The 22154-nt window shown below is 39.1% G+C and overlaps 1 protein-coding gene across 1 annotated transcript in view; it reads right to left on the bottom strand.

The window, feature by feature from the left end:
- Positions 1 to 1621: 1621 nt before the first annotated feature.
- The window catches only part of EIF4E1B (eukaryotic translation initiation factor 4E family member 1B), a 36262-nt gene continuing 15729 nt past the window's right edge, over positions 1622 to 22154 (bottom strand). The window contains exons 2-7 of the mRNA XM_074202853.1: positions 6209 to 6338; positions 5764 to 5859; positions 3282 to 3345; positions 2422 to 2535; positions 1900 to 2039; positions 1622 to 1736 (exon numbers count right to left, since the gene is read on the bottom strand). Coding sequence (XP_074058954.1) covers positions 1622 to 1736; positions 1900 to 2039; positions 2422 to 2535; positions 3282 to 3345; positions 5764 to 5859; positions 6209 to 6338 — 659 coding nt within the window. The remainder of the gene's footprint in view (positions 1737 to 1899; positions 2040 to 2421; positions 2536 to 3281; positions 3346 to 5763; positions 5860 to 6208; positions 6339 to 22154) is intronic.

A 22154-nucleotide genomic window follows, 5' to 3' on the forward strand; every position in this document is an offset into this window, starting at 1 on the left:
GGACTGGTCTATGAGTGGAAAACAAAAGAATTGACCTGATCAGATCTGAGATTAGATAAGGCCTGCCCCATCTGGTTCCCAATTGACAGGGGTCCTTGTCCTTTACATGTGTGCCTGCTCAAGGAGGTTCATGCATATTACTGTTCACTCCCCTGTGCTCATGAGTACAGGGCAAACATATTAGAGGTGAATGTATCTATTAAATTGTGTATCAATTCATGGCCTTCTTTCCCTAGGAGAGATGGTCCTTTTTTGCAAAGAAGTTAATATAAACCATTTAAATCACTTTGGACTAAGTATTTATAATTAAAAAGCCACTGATAACAGTTATCTGACTCAGTTTTATGATTCTTTGTCCTTTCTGTTTAAAATGCCCCTAAAAGATCTTAGAGAATAAAACTTCATTTATAAAACTAACCTTTGTTATTTCATTTTTAGCATAAGAAAATCATGGTTAACAGTACATATGTACAACACAATATTAAATTGTTAATATGTGTGTATGTTGATCGGCTAGGTAGTGCAGTGGGTAGAGCACCAGGTGTGGAGTTAGGAAGACTAATTTAAATTTTGCTTCAAACACCAGCTGCATGACCCTGGGCAAGTCTCTTAACCTCTGTTTGCCTCAATTTCTTCGTTTATAAAATTGAGATAATAGCATCTATATCCCAGCATTGTTGTGAGGTTTAAATGGGATAAGTGCAATGAAAGGGACAATATTTTCTCCATTTTCTATCAGCTTTTAGAATTTCCTGGAGCTATCATGCCTTCCTCTTCTAGGAAACTCATCATTGGAAATTATCACAATGCTGCAATATGCAATCTGCTTAATATTCAGATCCTTCTGACCCCTCTGATTGAACTAAATCTAGGCAGCAGGGGCTCTATATAAAGAGGAAACTAGGCTGAGTTTTTCTTCTCATTTCCCACCTGTTACATTGCTCCCCCAACTTGTCTGGAACTCTTCAGCAGGCCTTGGGAGCTGTGTACCCACCACCATTTTCAACTTCCTTTTGCATGCAGTTTTTCTTCTATTATATTATAAGCTCCAGGAGGAGTTTTTTATTTGCATTTGTATTCCCACTACTTAGCAAGTCAACCTAAATATTACCCATTATTATTTAAAAGATTTTAAGTGGTTTCAAGAGAGAGGACACTTTCCTTATTTAGAAGGTTAAGTAATATGAAAAGTTATCTAGTGATTTGGGGGTGGGTGAGAGAGAATGTTTTAATTTTGGAGTAATCTTGGTATCACCCAAGATAAGGGCTGTTCTGGGAGGGATTTTTCCTCAACTGATCAGTTAGACTCACCATTTGAGATAAAATCACCTCAGACCTGCACTCCATTTCTTTGAGCTCTATGATGATGTATAAGTGTTGAAAAGAGGGGAGTGAATAATTCCCCTAAACTCACATTACATAGGTTTTGTCCCTTTGTTCCTCAATTTCCCCCTTTGATACTTCATTTAGAAGAATTATCAAATCGGGATTATTCAATAAATAGGTTCACAACTGGTGATTAGTATTTATTTTTATTTTCAGGTGAAATGAGGGATGGAGGTGGGGGGCAGGATACCCTTGTGGCCCTGAGTAGGCAGAACCTGGTATACAAGCTAGGGCCTCACACCACAAATTTGTTCTTGGTGAAAGAGTTGCTCTTGGTGGCTGTGTCTGCATGGGCCTGGTAGCCAATAACAACCTTCGGTGAGAGCCCTAGCCTCTCCTTGAAGACACGTCTAGGAGGCAGAGGAAATACCAGGTTTCCCATCCATTCATTCCCTTCCTCCAGTCTCAGCACTTTCTGTTCCTCTCTCCCAGGTCCACCTCCCAGGACTATACTCTCATGAGACCTGGAAAGCCCTGGCAGTTCCCCCTCCCCTACCCACCTGACATACTTACCCAATAAAGGTGACAGCTGGTTGGTTCTCAGCCTCACTGGTCCAGATAGCAATCTTGTCCACCTTTGTTCGAACATTGACCACAGCTCCACATACCTCCTCACTGTACTCCTCAAAGGCCTCTCCAATCAGACAAAGAAGCTGTCCCCAGAAGAATCCCAGAAGAATAGAATGAGATATTTAGCCCTGGAGTTGGCTAGTGGGGGGGGGGGGCGGGGGCAGCTATCTTTAAGGCAAACCCTGGATCTAAAATCCTTCTCTGAAATCAGACCCTAGACTCACCCCCTCCTAAAAATTATGGACATCTCCAGGGAGAATCCCCTCCTCAGCCCCAAGTCAGAGGTAGAATGATTTAGAAGTTCAAAAGTCTTAGTCACATAAATAATGACTTGTAGTAAATCACTATTTTTTTTTGAGTGAGTTGGGATTTCAGATTCAAGTTCTGTCTTCAAATCTTAGTTTTTTTCTAGACTAGACTGGGCTGCCTTCTTTCCTTCCCCTCCCCCCTCAGCCCCATGATTACTGTTTCAAGCCAGAGCCGGTCAAGGTTGTTTTGACGCTGTTGCTTGGCCAGGCTGACCAACCAGCGGCCACCATGCTTGTTTTTGCTATCTTCCCACATAGGCTCAATGCCATCCTGGGAAAGGGAAGAAAACATTCAATTCACCGATAGCAGCTCCCTCCCTACTAGAAGTCAGAAATCCCTGCTACCACTAAACTCTCCATGATAAAGACTCCCCCTTCTTAACCTAAGAAGGTAAAATTCCCCACTCTGCCCCAGACTTGCATTCTCCATCAGGGGGAAAGCTGAGAACAATAATGTCTCTCTAGAACCAATGGGGTGAACCATCCCAGGTATATCTCTCCCTCCAACCTAGGTAACTTAGCCCTTTCCCCTAGCTAGGCTTTGATATTCAGGTCTGTAGGATTTAGAGCTAAAGGGAATCTTTTTATATTTATTTTAATTTTAGGTTTTTGCAAGGCAATGGGGTTAAGTGGCTTGCCCAAGGCCACGCAGTTAGATAATTATTAAGTGTCTGAAGTCACATCTGAACTCAGGCACTCCTGACTCCAGGGCCAGTGCTCTATACACTGTAAAACCTAGTTGCCCCTTAAAGGGAATCTTTAAAGATCTAATTTATCCCCTCATTTCATAAGTAAGGAAGCTGAAGCCCAGGAAGGGGCAGGAAATTACCCATGGTCACACAGCAAATTAATGCTAAATTCAGGTATTCCAACCCAGAGCTTCTGAAATTACTGAATCATTCATTCCATTCTATCATAATGTATTCAGGTGATTATTCTTCCATCAATATTAATTCTCCCTGTTCCCCACTCCCCAATCTGCCCCTAGTGAAAAACTCCTGGGGTAGGCAATATTACCTTGAAAAGAGCATAGTCACAGCCTGAGGACAGTTTGCTGGCCTGTTGGATATGACTGTAGATCCTGGGGGGAAAAAAAAAACTTTAAGAGTCCCATATCATTTTAGACCTAGCAGGGATATTAGAAACCATACATCCCAACTATTTCATTTTATAAGTGGGAAAATTGAAGCCTAGAGACACCATAAGACAGTCATTGCTGGGGGCAATAGAGAACTGTTCTGTATATTAACCAGGAAGAAGGCCCTAGAAGAAAAGTCAAGTCCCAGGGCAGAGCCACAAGTACCAGATAGATAGGAGAAACTCCAAAGGGAAGAGTTTATGGGTGAAGCCTAAAGAGGATCACTATATAGCTAGAAAAGAACCACCTTGGAGTCTCTCCTCTTTTGAACCCCTCTTATTTTACAGATATAGGTTATACTGAGAATGCATAGTCTGCCAGCCTCATAAACACCTGAGTTCCTGTTCTGGTCACAAGGTGACCTTGAAAATTCTTGACTTTTTAGTTGATATGGTGCATTGTTCTCTTGGTGTGTCCCACCATGATATCTGCAAAGGGGCATGATGCTCCATCCATTAAAAGGAGAGAGACCCTTTGACTCTCTTCCCACTTATAAAATGAAATAGTTGGGATCTATGGTTTCTAAGATCCTTGCTAGGTCTAAACTTTCTAGCTGAAGGGAAAGGGTTTCACTCCCTATCCTCTAGTTGCTCCTACTAGTCAATCTTGTACCTATAAACACTGGCTGATTTTTCTGCTTTGATTTTCTATTTTCAATATTCTGGGTCCATTATAGTAAAACAAGGTGTGTTTTTTCATTAATGTTCCCTGTAGTTCTTTGGTGTTAGATGTGTGAGTTTGTCCAGGATCAAAGACCACTTCTAGGCCAAGAGAAGCTGATGTTCTGCTAGCTTTCATTTCCACCAAGGGCCCCATCTGCTCTGGACTCAACAAAGGCAAGGAATGTCAGCAAATGCCATCCAGCCCACATAACATATTTACCAATGTCATTCAGGGAAAACAGTAACAGAACCAAAAATTACACTCACATATTTTGACTCTAAACTCAGAGTTTTTTCCATCAGACCATAAGGAAAATCTAGGGTCAGACAAGACTAAAAGAGACTTCTTCCTAGTAACTAAAGGGAATTTATTTCATTCACACTTACACTAAATTCTAAAGGTAGAAATGTTTTTTTTCCACAGCTGTTTTGGGAAAGAGATAAGAGAGTTGGTATTGTCCCCATTTTACAGATAGGTTCAAATACTAGCTCTACTAATGACTCACTATGTTACAATTATTGTTGTTGATTTTAAGTCATTTCAGTTATGTCTATCTCTCTCCATTTCCTCATTTGGGGGTTTTCTTGCAAAGATATTGGAATGGTTGGCCATTTCCTTCTCCAGCTCAAATTACAGATGAGGAAAATGAGGCAAACAGGTTTAAGTGATTTGCCCATGGTCACACGGTTAGTATGTATCTGAGGTTAAATTTGAACTCAGGAAAGTGAGTCTTCCTAATTCCAAGCCCAGTGTTCTATCCACTGTACCACCTACTGGTCCTCTGTCACCATAGACAGGTCACTATTCTTATAGTGGTTATCTGGCTTATTGAAGCTTGTAGATACTGAACCTTAAATCCTGGTCTTCTGATTCCAAAAACCAAAAGTTCTCTTTCTACTTCCTCAAACTACTTCCCATTGTTGATAAACAGTAGAGAAATGATAGCTGTCTTTAAGGATTTGAAGGATTGTCTGGTGAAAGAAAGTTGACCCTAGAGGACAGAGTGAGGAACAATGAGGAGGGAACTATTTTGCCTGGATGTTAGGGGAAACTTCTGAATAATCAGAACTGTCCTAAAGCAAAGATGTGATTGATGCCTCAGGAGGGAGCTCTCAGTGGAGATCTTCAAGGAGACTGATGAAAGGCCACTTAGGGATGTTGTAGGAAAGATTCCTGTTCAAGCACAGTTACTCTCAGAGATCTTGTTAGCAATAAGAACCCTTCTTTGTTTTAGGCTCATATAAGCAGAAGGGAGCCTAAGTCTTAGTACTTCAACCCCCTTCCTGCCTAGGGGTCTCAAGGTCAGGCTAGTCAATCAGAGAGACACCTTATGTAAATAGACTCCATTCAAATGGCAAATTGTGTTGTTCTTTTGGGTGAGATCTTCTGGAGGGGAGTGGTCACAGGTAAAAATGAGAGAAGTCCTGCCAAGAGGATTTCAGTTCAACTCTGGAAAAGGTAAACTCAGTTATCCCAGGGGAGTGGAGACCAGGAAAAAAAGGTTCTTTTGTCAGGGAAGAGAAAGAGAGTCAGACAGAGCTGCCTCTCCCTCACTGGTAAAGTTTGGCAATTGGGGATAGCTTGGCTCAGTCAATAAAATTTTTGAGTAGAAAACTGTATTTCTTCCCCATAATCCAAGCCCCCACTTCCCTCCCTGGGTCCAGCTGAAACTCCTTCCACTAAATCCCACATACTCACGCCCAAAAGTCTTCCACAGCTTCAAACTTGGTGACCAGGTGAAGGTTGTCCCGCCAAGTCCTGTTCCTATCATTCTTGAAGAACCATAAGGCCCACCTGGAGTGGGTAAGGAAGGGGAAAGGGAGACAGAAAGGAAGCAAAACAATGAAACTCAATTATACAACATCAAGTGAGCATAATGGAAAAAATTTGTATAATGGTTTTGGTGTCCAGAGTTCTAAGTTCAAATTTTAGCTCTGCTACTGACTCAACATGTGACTAGGCAAATCACTTTAAATCTCAAGTATATCAGTTTCCTTTTCTGTAAATTTAAAAGGGTTGGGTTAGACTATCCAAAGGGTTAAGACCCTTCTAGATCTAAATCTTAGGAGCCAAGCCCTTAAGCAAAAGAAAAAAGTCTTACTGATAAACTGAGGCAGCTACACAGGATAATTCTTGATAATACCTGTTTTCCAGAGGATGCTTTTCCAGTCCCTCCTCAAGAGACAACTTTCTTCTCACTGGGGTCTCCTCAAATATTTGAGCTTCAGTCTGCAAATCCTGCACTTGGCCAGAGGAGAGACGGAAGACTGGGGCTGGGGTGGAGGAAGTCAAGATCCATGATGGGATCCAGCCTCCTCCCTCACCCCTTTCAGCATAGAACCCCTTCCAGGCTCAAGACCAGAGTTAAAACAAGGTAGGGGGTATGAGAAACATATAGGAAGTGGGGTGGAGTATCAGACTTACAGTTAGAGCAGCCATAGCCATGCTTAACCTCAGACCTTAGCCCTGGGGGCTTCTTTTAACCTCTGACCACAGAGGAGGGCATGACTTTTAAAGGAATAATTACCATCTCTTAGCTGTCTCACCTGTTAAATTGAGGTAGAGTGTAGATTCAGGCTGAAGTGACTCTATAACCCAGTTTTCCATTCTTCTTCCTCAGGTCTAGGCACCTTAAAGGTCTGAAGCACAAGCTTAGATTTGTGGGAGTTGGATGATCTATATTTAATCAAGTCAAGACATTCTCTCCTCAGAAAATATTCATTAGTTCCATAGTGACTAAGTCAAGGCCAAACTCAGTTTCCTGATATTCAAGGCTCACTCAGCCAAGCTGGCACCTTTCTACTTTTCCGGACTAATCCATTATTACTCTTTTCTCATGCATTCTATATTCCAGTCAAACTGATTATCTTCCTTCAGCTTCTTTATCTTTTGAATTACCCATTTTTTTAAAAGCCCAAATACTGTCCTTCTCCAAAGTCCTGCATCGCCTTGGAAAGACCTGGCCCCCTCAGGCAACACAGAAATATAGGGATAGAGACTAGACCTATGATTTCATTAAAGTAGGGAGCTCCCTGAGAGGGAAAATCCCTCTACCAAGACAAGTTGGTCCCTCCTCTTATGTTTTTCTTAAATTTTGTTTATTTAAGGCAATGGAATTAAGTGATTTGCACCATCTAGCTACCTCCCCCCATTTGTATTAGTTTGCTTGTTATCTCTTCTATTAAATTGTGAGCTCTGTGAGGGCAGAGACTATTTCTTTTTATATCCATACAATTTAGCACATAATAGATGCTTAACAAATGTTCATTTATTGACTGATTCTTAACTACTTAATAGAAGAAAGAAAAAAAGAATTTTTTTTGTATTTTACAAGGCAATGGGGTTAAGTGGCTTGCCCAAGGCCACATAGCTAGGTAATTATTAAGGGATTTAGTGACTTGCCCAAGGCCACCTAGCTAGGTAATTATTAAGGGGTTAAGTGGCTTGCCCAATGCCACACAGCTAGGTAATTATTAAGAGTCTGAGGTCAGATTTGAACTCTGGTACTCCTGACTCCAGGGCTGGTGCTCTATCCACTGCACCACCTAGCCGCCCTCGACTACTTAATAGTCTTTAAGTAGTCTTTAACTACTTAACTACTTAAGTGAAGTTAAGTGACTTGTCTAGGATCACATAGACACCTTGTGTTAAAGATGGGACTTGAATCCAACTCAGCTCTAGGCCAGCTCTCTATCCACTGTGCCAGGTAGATTTCACAAAGTAGGAAGGAATGCTGGATTTAGAATCCAAGGAGTTGGGTTCTAGGTCTTGATTTCCCTATAAAACAAAGGGGTTAGACTAAAAGACCTATACAGTTCCTGCTCTAGATTTGGAATCCTGGCGTATGGTACTTTCTTCTGCTCCTCTCAAATGAACATATATAATTTTGAGTATGGATGTCTCCTATATTGTATCCTCCTGAGCTCCAGAGGGGAGATACTGTGACTTAATCTGCAATGACTCTGAATACAGTAAGCAAATGACCCAAAGGGAAAAGTATGGTGTTATGTGATCAAAAGAGTTCTGGCTCTAGAGTCAGAAGACCTGGGTTTGAACCCTGACCCTGCCATTTATTCCCTGTTACTTTGAGCAAGTCATATAACACCAGTTTCCTCATCAGTAAGGTGAGGAGATTGAACTACCTCTGGATCTATGATCCTATAAATAGCCATCAGTGTAGAATATATGAGATAGTCATTTGTGAGTCCCAGAATCTGGTCTATTTATTATCAGTTGTTGGGAGCCAGGGTCTCTAAACTGACACAGTCATGGCAAGAAGACTTACGGTGGCCACACTGCCTGATGGAATAACATTTCCTTCTTCAATATATATAGGGATTCCATGTATACTCATATTTATAGGTCTATTATTTATTGTAAAACTTACTCATCCTAATAGTGGAATGACTATAAAGGAAGGATTTCAGAGAAATTCCTTGAATAAAACAGATTGTGAACTCTGTCTAAATTTAACTGGACTGCCTCTTCCTGAGGCATACAAAAGGCTTCAACATTATGAAATCTTTGGAAGATACAACACTGGGAGTTCCAGGGAGACATCAGAATGTATATAGGGAAAACAGATACAAGATGGGTCAGATAGAATTCCAGGGAAATTAACAGTTTTGCCCCCCTTATCATACACAGGAATATATGATAAAGATGGTGAGAGAATAGTTAGTATAGGTGCCCAATATGTGAACTCTAACAGCCTTAGTTTATTGGGAAAGAATCAGAAGTCATAGAAACCATAGCGTCTACCAACAAGGGCAGAAAGGATAATTGGTTATTGAAGGAGTCAATGGACAGGTGGACAAATATAACTACCCTCACTATAAGTTGTCAAGGGAGCATATCGAAAAACATTACATATATGGCACAAAAACATAAAAGCATTCCATTAAATTATATCAAAGATTATTATCAGGAAAATTCTGTTTAATTAATAACTTTACTATGCAGCAACAAACTAGGCAACAGGCAGGTTGAGGTCATCACGGTCTGAGCAAGGACAAGAAAATTAACTACATGATTGATAATCACACTTGTAACCACTACATGATCAGATTCGTAACCATATGAACTAGATGATTAATGATGAAAATGGTACACTTTTGTAACCAAGGAAATGATTTTAGTTTGCTTGTTTGATATGATTCTGAGACATATAAAAATAAATCTAAGCAGCTTACAGTCAGTCAGCCTGCTCCTGCCCTTACCCCCTAGTTGACTCAACTCATTTCGCCTACTCTATCCCTCCTGTCAGGTTCCAAGGATCCCGAGGAGGCAGGACCCCTGAAATCAGTTACTAGAGGGATGTAGGATGATGACTCTCTCCCATATTATCTGTAATCTAATCAATAGTATTATTGCTTCTACAAAGGGCATGTCAATGGACTACTCTATATATCAATTCACCATCTCTGTGATTTCCCAGGCAAGATTTGTTTGTCCTTCATTTTTTAAGAGGATGAATGACATCATAGGATGATGTCTTATGCATGAATTGGATGTGAGGCAGTTAGAAAAAAATGATCAGCCCTGCTCTCTCTTCCAGAATCAGCAAAGTCCAGTGGCAAGATAAAAGTCAGAATAATTGGCAATAACCTTGGATGATCTTGGCATCTTCATCCTCTATATCTGACCAAGCTCTAAGAGCTCCATAGTACCTTCTCCAAAGCTACTTTTCATGGCTGTTTGAACAAATTGTCCTCACCCACCCATTCCACTGAGGGAAGTCTTCACATGCTTGTGGTAAACATTCCTCTATCTCATCAACATATTTGAGGCCTGTAGGTTGCCCTCAACCTAGTTTAGCCCATCTACCAAGGCAGTTTACTAGGGTGTGGTTACTGTGCCTGTTGTAGCTTCTTTGAGCCATTGTTAAGAGTTAGTTGAATCAGATGGACACCAAAGGTGGATGAGCAGCCCTGAAAAGGGCTTGGCATATCTCAGATCTTCAGAATAATCCATATTACCCAAGGCAAGATTTAGGGGTTGATTGAAAATATTGGGTAAAGGAAAGTGTGGAGTTACAAACTAAGAAGTTAAAAACTTTAGCCACTATAAAAATGATGATGTCTTTGGCAGAAATAGGGAAATTCCATGGGAAAGGAGTAAAGTTCATGGGAAAAGATAGGGAATGAGAGCTGTTTTGGTGGAGAATAGTCAGAGAGAATGAGGAGGGATGAGCTTTGTTGACCAAGAACAACATGGAATCACCAAAAATACCACGAACTTTCCATTCTCCTATGCCATGCTGCCAAGACATTATTCTCTGGGCTATACAGTCAACTAAAATATCATAAACTGCATGATCGGCAAGACAATAGGTTTTGAGACAGAAAGTAGAGGAGAAAAGGAAGTTAATTTTGAATGGTCTCAATTTGAATTTTTTTTTGGTAACTGTTATCAAGCAATGGGAAAACCATAGATTTCAATTAACTCTAAAGGAATGACCTAGCAACCACACAGAAAAAAAGTAAATAGAGGAACACTGCAGATCATCCAGTTTATGATATTCTAGTTAGATGGATAGTTCAGAGAAAAGTCCCTCAATATCTTGAACCAATGAATTTGTGGCAAAGAACTGAGCCTAAAAGTGAATGGACAAAGACCGGATTAGACCACGTTTGAGAAAGTGCGTGGTACTTTTGATGATTCCATGCTGTTCTTTGTTAACAAAATCCATCATTTTAATATGAGTATTCGCCTAGAGATGATATAGAGCTCTGAGTCATAGAACTCTATGGATTCAGGATTCCAATGCTTATAATTGAATGAACTGAATATTTAATATGTAGCTACTCAGTATTAAGAATACTATCAGGATCCCCATGTCAAGATCCTTCTTTTTTACTATTAGGTAACATCCTGCTTTTCAGTGTTAATGTCAAGCAAGCTTTGCCCTGAGCATAGTATAGCAACAATTCTTTTTATTCACCCTCTAGATGAATTGTGCTACAGCAAAACCCCAGAATTATTTCATACCAATCCCAGGTAGTCCCTGAGCCCATAGGACAAGTATCTACAGGAATCATGTTTCAAATACAAAGTCCTGTTGCTATTACCACTCAGTGTCACATTTATAGCTCACTACATAGCTACTGCCATATGTATCAAGGCAGTGGTCAGGTCTCCTCCTAGAAGAGGTCCCAACATGACTCAAGTTTCCCTTTTCCAGTAGAATTAAAAAAATATATATTTTTTGCCTTTAACCACTCCTTTTTTTTAGGGTTTTTTTTGCTTGTTTTTTGTTGAAAAGCAATGGGGTTAAGTGGCTTGCCCAAGGCCACACAGCCAAGTAATTAGGTAATTATTAAGTGTCTGAGGTCAGATTTGAACTCAGGTACTCCTTACTCCAGGACTGGTGCTCTATCCACTGTGCCACCTAGCTGCCCCTTAACTACTCTTAGTACTTAGGTTTTATTTTCATTTTATTTTCTTTTTCATAATTAACAATTGTGATTAATTTTGTGAGCTCTTTGTTATTTTCAGAGTTAAAAATAGTTGGGGTATAATCTCTGTGACTCTTTGGACATTTATTTTCAGGGTTAACAATACAAGAACAAAATATGTCTGTTCTCAGGGAGTTTACATTCCATTAAAGGAATAATATATATATATATATATACACACACACACACACACACACACACACACACACACACACACATATATATATATATATATATATCTTAGATAAATACAAAAAAATTGAAAAGGGGAAAAGCCATAATAAGGAACATTTTTCAGAAGATAGAGCTAATTCTTGGAGAAAGATAAAGATTCTGAAAAGCAGAGAAAAGGAGGGAGCACCCTCAATGATACAGTCAGCTTGCATCAATACAGAGAACTAAGGAGTAGAACTCTGGGGAACAATTTGATAGAATATAGGGTATATATAAAGTATAGTAATATGAAGTAAGGCAGGAAAGTGTAAGATTGTGGAGGACTTTTTAAGAGGCAACTGAAGACTTTGCATTTTCTCATAAAGCCAATAGAAGCTATTTAAGGTTTCTGGACAGAAAATGAAGTGGTCAGACTGGTGCCTTCGGAAGATTGTTGGAGAGGGGAAAGATTGGTCAAATTAAGATGATTCAGTCAAGAGGTGATGAGAGTCTGAATGAGGGTGGCATCCATGGGAATGGGGAGAAGGTAACAGTCACAGAATAGGTTGTGGAGTCAAGATCCAAAAGATTTGGTAGCTGATTAGATTTGGGAATTGAAAGAGAAGGAAGAGTCAAGGATTACTCCAAGGTTGCAGACCTGGATGTTTGGAAGGGCAATACCATAACAGAAATAGGAAAGTATGGAAGAGGTTTATAGATTTATAGAGGAAGACAATTTCTATTTTTGGATATAGGATTACCAATTTAGAATTGGAAGAGAATCCCTAGGTCATCTAGTTCAACCGAAAAACTAAGGCTCAGAGAATTGCCTTGCCTAAAGTCACAAAGTGGTGTCAATCACCAGAATGTGAACTCAGGTCTTCTAACTCCACTGTGTCATACCCCCCATATTGAATTTGAGATGTTGATAGAGCTTCCATCTAGAAGTTCTAGTTGCACTGGTGATGCTGAAGTTCATAGGACTAGATGCCTAGATTTGGAAGTCATCTGAACAGAATAGATGGGCAGACTCAGGAGAAATGACAAGATCACAAAGGGAGAAAGTAGAGAGAGAGAAAGGGAAAGGACCAAGACAGAGCCTTGAGAACACCCACACTTGGGGGCAGGAGATGATGATCTAACTAGGGAGACTAAGAAGAAGTACTTAGGCAGAAGGAAGACTCAAAGGAGGGGGCGACTAGGTGGTGCAGTGGATAGAGCACTGGCCCTGGAGTCAGGAGTGTACCTGAGTTCAAATCTGGCCTCAGATACTTAATAATTACCTAGTTGTGTGACCTTGGGCAAGCCACTTAACCCCATTGCCTTGCTAAAACCTAAATAAATAAATAAATAAATAAATAAAATAACAGGTAGTTTAAAAAAAAGAAGACTCAAGGGAGAAGTATTGCAGAAGCTAAAGGAAGAGAAAGTAGTCATCACTATGAAATGCAGCAAAAGTTAAGAATTTCTCCAAGGACCTTTAAGGAGGTCACGGTTATCCTTTAAGAGAGTAGTTTATCCTGGAAAGATTTATATGAACTGATGCTGAGTGAAGTGAGCAGAGACAGCAAATTGTGTGATGATCAACCACAATGGACTTAGCTCTTCACTGCAATACAGAGATCAAAGGCAATGATAAAAGACTTGTGATGGAAAATACTGTCTACATCCAGAGAACAAACTATGGAGTCTGAGTACAGATCAAAGCATACTATTTTTACTTCTTTAAAAATTTGTTTTCTATTTTTCTTTCATGTAGTTTTTCCCTTTTGTTCTGATTCTTTTTTCCCAGCATGATTAATATGGTAATAAATATAGCATGACTGTGCATGTATAGTCTATATCAGATTACTTGCCTCCTTAGGGTGGTTGGAGGGGAGAAGAAAAGGAAAGAAGGAGAAAACTTTACAGAAATGAATGTTGGAAACTATCTTTAAATATAATTGGCAAAATAAATGAATAAATAAACAGAAAAAAAACCCAAAAATGTCAGAGACTTAGGTACTCAAAGTAAAGGAGGAAGTTTTAATTGACCAGGATGGTTTCTAAGTTCTCTTTCATGTTATTCTAATTTCAATCTCTTGATCATTGCCAGACTGTGCAATGAATATGATAGAGAGAGAGAGAGAGAGAGAGAGAGAGTGTAAGAGTGGTTTAGGAGCTTGAGGAGGTAGAGCCAAGCAGGCAGAATAGCAGAAAACTAAAGCCCATCTCCCCAATCCCCACCAATACCACCAAATTACTCCAAATAGATCTAGAAAATGTACCAGAAAATCCTGATGGGGAAATCAAGGGAAAGTGATCATGAGTCATTTTTTTTCAGTCCAAATTAGCAGAGGGAGGGGTCAGTGGACAGGGTCTTGTCAAGAGTGCACTACTAGGAGCACTTTAGGGAAGGAAGAGATGATGTACAAGGGCAAGATGAAGTCCTGGACCCATACTAAGGCACCAGATACCAGAATAGGTGCCACTGGCAGCTTTATCATCCACTACCCAGGTCTAGGTCACCAGTCCAAGATAAATTGAGAAAGAGACCTGTTGCAGAAGTAGTGGTTCTGGATAGGGAATGGTTGCATGGAAAATGGAGTAAGTTCAGAAACAAAAAGAAACTATGGGATTTAGACTCCAGAAGCATAACAAGAGTCTCAGTTGCAGCTGCTAACTCCATCCAAAGTCAGTAGATGAATCCCAGATTAAAGGGGAGTCTGTTGTTCTATCTTTCTGGTCCAGTGTCACTTCTCCTGACAATAACTAAATGCAGCGGCAGTCCCCTACAGACACTCCAAAAGTGGTCAACCAAAAGGTCTTTTTCTCAGACCTAAAGTTGGGTCAGCAACTTGTAGAACTCGGACCAGTGCACAGCAATCAGATGGGGCCCTGTAGCAGACCATTTTGGGAACACTGAAAACTTGTAGGTTCCCAGCATAATAAGCTTTTTATGGGATACTGAAACAACATAACATTCAGTACCCAAAGAAGCAGTAACAAAGTCAATCTAGACCTTCCTTCCAGAAGTATGAAGTCTGACCTGAATGAAGTCAGGAAGTAGGTTGGAAGAATAAACAAAAGCAAATTATGGTATATAATCTTATTATGATGTGCTCAAGACCCAAATCCAGAAGAAGAGAATGACTTCAAAATATCTACAGGAAAAACCTAAAGAAAACACAACTTGGACTGTATCAACAGGAAGCCCAGGAAGAGATGAATCAAGAGTTAAACATTTTTTTAAAATAAATGAAAATAGTACTAGAAGAAAATTTTTTTTAAAAAATGAGATTTATGGAAGAGATTGGAAAGAAAATCAACAGTTTGCCACAAGAGGTACAAAAGAAACAAACTTCCTGAAGATTGTTCTTGTTGAGTCATTTCAGACATGTCTGACTCTCTGTGACTCCATTTGGGGTTTTCTTGACAAAAATTCTGGAATGGTTTGCCATTTTCTTCTTCAGTTCCTTTTATTGCTGAGGGACTGAGGCAAACAGGGTTAAGTGGACTTGCCCAGGTTCACACAATTAGTTCATATCTGAGGACAGATTTGAATTCAATTCTCCTGACTCCAGGGCTGGTGCTCTATTCTTGTGGATCAAATAGAAGTCAATCATTCCATGCCACATCAAAAAATACTAAAGCAAAGTCAGAAGACTGAAAAAAGAGAAGAAATTATACATGCTTGGCAGCATGTATTTGTAATAAGGATTTGTTTTTTTCCCCCATTTTCAATTGGTAGAAGGAGGGAGAGAAGGTGGATTTTTGCCAATTGAAAAAATAAAATTTAATTTTAAAAAAGATATCTCATATTAAGAACAATTAACCTGGAAAACAGAGTAAGTAGAAAAATATTTAAGAATCATTGTACTAGGGGCAGCTGGGTGGCATAGTGGATAGTGTGCTGACCTTGGAGTCAGGAGGATCTGAGTTCAAAACCAGCCTCAGACACTCTATAATTTCCTAGCTATGTGACCTTGAGCAAGTCACTGAACCCCTGCCTAGCAAAAAAATAAAATAAGAATTATTGTATTATCCAAAAGCCATAAGCAAAACAAGAGCCTAGTTGTCTCATTTCAAGAAATTTTCAAAGAAAGCTACATAGATCCCTTAGAACAAGAGGGCAAAGGGGAAACAGAATCTACTAGTCACCTTCTGAAGGAGACCCTCAGATGACAATTCCCAGGAACACTTTAGTCCAAATCCAGAGTTTCCAGATTAAAAAAAAATACTTCAATCAACCAGAATGAAAGAATTCAAGTACCAAGAAACCATAGTAAGTATCACACACTATTTAGTAGCCATCACTATGAAGGAGAAGAGGGCTTTGAGTATATTATTTGAGAAGGGAAAGAAGGGAAAGGACAAAGGCTTGCAGCCAAGAATAAATTATACAGCCAAATTGAGTATAATCCTACAGAGGAAAAATAAACCTTTAATAAAATAGAGGACATCCAAGCAATCCTGGTGAAAAGAATAGAGCTTCATAGAAACTCTGAAGTTTGAATATGGGATTCAAGAGAAATAAAGAAAGGTAAACATTAATGAAAAATCATAAAGGACTAAATTGCATTTAAATAGGAGATCATGCAGGTGTTCTCTCTGAGCTATATTATCATTAAGGGTCAAAGAGAGAGTCCAATTAAAAAGAGGCCTAGGAGTAGTTGTATAAAATCTTGATGATCCTAAGAGAAGCAAGGAAAAAGAGAGGAACACATGGAAAAAGGGAAACAGAAGGAAAAGAAGGTTAGGAAAAATTATCTCATATAACTGAGGCATACAGGTAGAAGTCTATATAAACAAAGAAGTCTATGAAACAAGAAGGGGTGGGGCAGCTGATACTTCAGCTTCTATTGGAAGTGCAAAGAAAGGAAGAATGCACATATACCCAGTTGGGTATAGAAATCATTTTGTTCAATAAGGAAATAAAAGGAAAAGAGGAGAAGGGGAAATTAGATTAAGATTATTCCTAAGCAAAACTAACTCCAAGGAAGTACAAAAATATTTATAATTCTTTTTGAGATAGAAAAATTGGGAACTTGAGGGGTGTGTATCATTTGGGAAATGGCTGAATAAGTTATGGTGTGTATATATACATACATATATATATATATATATATATATATATATATGGATGATGGAATATTAAGAAATGAATTGAAGAAGGAGAGGAGAGAAACTTATGAACATCTATATGAACTGATACAGAGTGAAGTTAACAAAGTCAGGAGAATAATTTATATAATGGAAACAATACTGTAAAAATAAACTGCTTTGAAAGACTGTAATCAGTGTAATGACCAATCATGGCTCCAGAGGACTAAGGATGAAATATGCTAACCACTTCCTCAAAGGGAGATAAAAGACTCAAAGTACAGAATGAAACATGAATGAAAGTATACATATATTGTATATGTATAGCTATTTCTATATGTAGACACAAACTAAGTTCTTTTAGACATACCAATGCAGAAATTTATTTTGCTTGACAGCATGTATTTGTAATAAGGATTTGGTTTTATTTTCCATTTTGAATTGGTAGAAGGAGGGAGAGAAGGTGGATTTTTGCCAATTGAAAAAATAAAATTTAATTTAAAAAAATGAGAAAGAGAATAGCTTAAGAAGAATGTAATGGAATAACTATAGGGAAACTTGGTGGCCACTGGTGGCATCATAGGAGTTCAATTAGCTCCACTAAGTTTAAAAAGGAGTTTTGAACCTACAAACACTATATGCCCTTTACAATTTGGAGAAAATAAAAAAGCGAATGGAAATTTGGAGATACTAGCTACACGAAAACAACTGAAAGAATTATGTATTCTTTGTGATTGATATACATATATATATATATATATATGCCTTTAGTATACTTCTTTTGGGGGGGAGGCAATTGGGTATATACTTTCTTTAGTGTTCATGACTTCTGATTTTGTTTTTGTAATGCAAGAACAATTTGTCTACCTTGTTTATAAAAAAAAAACCCAATATAGATGATTTATAAGATGTTCTAGTCCTCAAAAAATAAAAGAGCATCTTTGTGGAGGGAAAAAAATAAATGTTGGAATCAAAGCCAGAGTGCAAGGGGTTGAAAAGTGAATAGATGGTAAGGAAATACAGTCAGTGAATGTGGATGATTCTGGAAATTTAACTATGAAATTAAAGAGAAATCTAGAGCATTAGCTTGAGGGGGATGGTAAGATCAAGTGAAGATTATTTTTAGTGTAAAAGGTATATAGACATACATAAAGGAACAATTGCTTCATTTTGTCATTTAAAGAAGAGTGGCAGGGAAAACTACTCAGAGTGCAATGCCTATACCTGCCACCAGGTGGCAATTCAATCTCGTACTGTTCTGACCCACCTTCATTGCACAGGCTTCAATTTTCAGCCATCAGCTCACTACAACTCAACAGTTATGGGTGGTTCTTGCTTAGTCTGTGCAGTTTCCCAAGTTTACCCTCTTCAATGAAACTTTGTGTTAAAACTGTATCTTGTTATAGTCCCCACAATCATACTACCAGTATAATAGTAAATATTTAAGAATATTGAACAATAAATAGGAAATAGGAACTAAGAGGGCAAGAAGAAACAGAAGCCACTTGTCTTCTAAAATTGTCTCCTAAATTAATTACAGCTACATCCAGAGACTATGTGCTAAATCAGGGTTGTGGGGGACCTTTTTCTGCCAAGGACCATTTGGATATTTTTAACATCATTCAAGGGCAAAACAAAATCATCAACTTAAAAATTAGTCTGTTATATCTGGTCAAACATTTAATTAATTCACCCCTAAAAAATTCCTAGATTTAATGAATTTTGAATCCTACCTGCAAATGCCTTTTCAGTACCAGACAAAATGATTTCTTGGGCCTTATATAATCCAGAATCTGGACATTCCCTGCCCCTATACTAAATTAAGAAAAGTCAGCTAGATCCCATTAAAATGGCCCTTGGCCTGCACACTGCAGATAGGCACCCATCATTCATAGTAAAACTAGAAAAGCATTGTTAGTAAAACTAAGTTCCTTCCCTCCCCTACTAGAATTCTAGAAGAATAAGACCCTAAAACTCTATCTTTGAGCATTCCTCCAACTGTTGCCTGTCCATGTTGCCCAAGTGCTCCCAATTCCAATTAACATTTTTACAAGGGATGCTGCAAGTCACTCAATTTTTTTTCACTGTTTCCTCATCTGTCAAAGAGTTGGAAAAGGAACATTTCCAATTACTTCTAGTAATTCTAGTGAATTCTACGACTAGTCCCTCAGTTTCTAAGAAGAGAACAATACCAACCAAGTCATTGGCAGCATGAATTGCACTATTATGTTTATCATAGTGAGAGGTATTCGGTGCAAGGCATCTCTTTCATCTGCTTTTGCTAGAATTGTTCCATTCCATGACCTGAATGATAGAAAAGGGGGTTATTGGAGGTGGTCTAACTGCTTCGGGAGTCTCTTGGCCTTAGAATAGTTTTACTTCCTCCCATTTCAGCAAAGTATTCATCACATTATTAAGACCAGATAAGAATCAGCATGTGATATTTGTGGCTGAATGCAACAATCTGATACATCCTAAGGCTAATACATCCACAGACTAATCATCAGTATGACCTTTCCTCTCAGACCTTCCACCTTTGAGTTACTCATCAGTATGCCCATATCAGCAAGGCACCATGGCATATTTCACTTCAAATCACTTCAGTATCTTTGCCAAGAAAACCTCATATGGGGTCATGAAAGAGTCTAACAGGACTGAAATGACTCAATTCCTTTCCCTGCCTGTTTCTCCAGCTATCTTCTTCCTCTGTCTTATGCTATTCTGAGTTGTCCTTGAATCTTCTTCCTCTGAACTTGTCTTATTAAAGTGTGACTGTTGCATTATTCCCCTCTTACTGCCAGTATTATCTTTCCTGGAACCTAAAGAACCAGGTTTGTTTGCCCTGCCCTGACTGAGACCCCTGTATGGACTTTTCCCTGAGAGCATAAACCAGACACCCAAGCTAGGACTTAGTTTTTGTTTTTTTGCAAGCAATGGGGTTAAGTGATTGCTCAATGTCACATAGCTGTAATTAATTATTAAGTGTCTGAGGTCAAATTTGAACTCAGGTCCTCCTGACTTCAGGGCCGGTGCTCTATTCACTATGCCACCTAGCTGCCCCCAACATTAAGTCATAATTTGTCAGCAGCCAGATATCATATTTCTCATAGGAACTTAGAAACTTACCATGGAGAAGCTTGTCACTATAAAACCAGCTAGAGGAGAAAGCAAGGGCAGATGAATATCTCTCTGGGTAGGGATCTCCCTTCATGCTTGGGTTTAATAGAATAACCCTGAGTTTCTATCTCTTCTTAAAGCATGATTAATTCTCATCAATAATTCAGCTTGCCTTGGCCTGGTAGAACAATTTGTCTGGTGCTGACATTGGTAGTGTACCATGGTGCCTTGCTGATATAGGTATACTGATGAGTAGCTCAAAATTAGAAGGTCTGAGAGGAAAGGCCATACTGATGATTAGTCCGTGGATGTATTAGCCTTAGGATGTTCAGGTCATGGAATGGAAGAATTCTAGTAAAGGCAAGTGAAAAAGATGCCTTGCACAGCATACCTTTCACTATGATAGAGATAATTGTGCAATTCAGTGCTGCCAGTGACTTGGTTGGTATAGTTCTCTTCTTCAAACCTGAAGGACTAATAGTAGAATTCCGTTTGTCTTAGCAAACAGAGGGCCAGATTGGGAATCAGGACAATCTGGTTTCAAGTTCTAGGGCCTGTGTGACTTAGAACGATTCATTTAACTGTCAGTGCCCAAACAACTGTCCAAAATTGTAAGCATCAGACAAGATACAAGTCAGCATTGGTACAAAAAGGTTCTCATTTGGAACTCCTTCTTTGTCCATTAAATGACAGAGTCTAACCAAAAAAGAAAAAAATCATAACTTACCAAATATCTCTTAATCTTTCTTGATTTTAGGTAACCTAAAAAAAGATTACTGTCATGCAGATAGTGTATGTGTACCTAATATATATATTATATATATATATATATATGTACATACATACATACACATATATAAAATAAAGCAAAATCAAAGTTAAGCAAAGTACTGTTTCTAAAGGAGAGCTGAAGCAACAGCCCTCTCTTCTTGTGACATGTTTTGTCCCTCTCTTAGGGAAGGGGAAGATATCATACCCAGAGACTCTGTTTGAGAAATGTTTAAAGATATCCCCAATATCAGTCCCAGGAGAAGGAAGAATCACTTCTCTACCAGTGGCTCTCATAGATTTGCCCTCAGATCCTAGATGCCCCTTAGGAGAGTTGGCATCAGACACCTTAGCTAGGATCAGTCTTTTCTTCTGCATCAACATCTCACAAGGTAGTATAGCTACTGCCCAAGATATCCCAGTTATTGAGCTCAAAAATAGCCAAAGGGTAAGTATTACTTGGTGCCTTCATGGATCAGTCACCCTTCCTTCTCTTCAACTTCTGGAGTCAAAGGCAGTCAGGATTTTAAAGAAGGACCATCTTCTGAGCCTTATCTACCAATTCAAACCCATGAAGATTCAAGAGCCAGAGTTCCAGAGAAAGAAGGAGCCAGACAGAGACCAAGAGCCTAAAATACTGCCTATGTCCTTTTTTTAAAGTCCTTCTGTCACAGTACATTTTGTGTTAGCTTTCACTCAAGGGTACTGTAAGTAACTACCTGAGGCCACATAATCCATACTTTCCATCTCTTTGGCACCTTCAATATGCAAGGGGGAGCTTGTATTGGCTGTATCTCAGGAAGCTATTGCAAATTAGGCCTGAGCAAGGAAATTGAATGGTCAGGGAATTATGATCGGAGAGATTTTCAGAGTTAAGGTTGATGGAGATGACTCTTCCCCTCTCTGCCCCCTTTCTCCCATATCTAATCAGCTGCAAAGTGACCAGTCCTACCTCCACAAGATTGTTCAGATCCAGGGTGGCTAGGTGGCATGGTGGATAAAGCACTGGCCCTGGAGTCAGGAGTACCTGGGTTCAAATCTGGTCTCGGACACTTAATAATTACCTAGCTGTGTGGCCTTGGGCAAACCACTTAACCCCATTTGCCTTGCAAAAAAAAAAACCCTAAAAAAAAAAGATTGTTCAGATCTGTCCTTTCTCTCTACTCACATACTACTTCAAATTCATTACTTCCTATTCCCATAAAATGTTGCAATAACTTTTCTACCATCTCTCCACTTCCAGTCTCTCCTCTCTTCAATCCACCTCTCTGGTCATCTTTTTATGATCTGATCAAACCAATTTAATATTTCTTAATTTTAAGGGGTCCTTTGAACTTGTCTTTGAAAATTACCATTCTTTTTCTTTTTTGGTTTTTGCAAGGCAGTGGGGTTAAGTGACTTGCCCAAGTTCACACAGTTAGGTAATTATTAAGTGTCTGAGGTCAAATTTGAACTCAGGTCATCCTGACTCCAGGGCCAGTGCTCTATCCACTGCAGTACCTAGATGCCCCT

Source organism: Macrotis lagotis, chromosome 1, assembly GCF_037893015.1.
Source record: "Macrotis lagotis isolate mMagLag1 chromosome 1, bilby.v1.9.chrom.fasta, whole genome shotgun sequence".
NCBI lineage: Eukaryota > Metazoa > Chordata > Mammalia > Peramelemorphia > Peramelidae > Macrotis > Macrotis lagotis.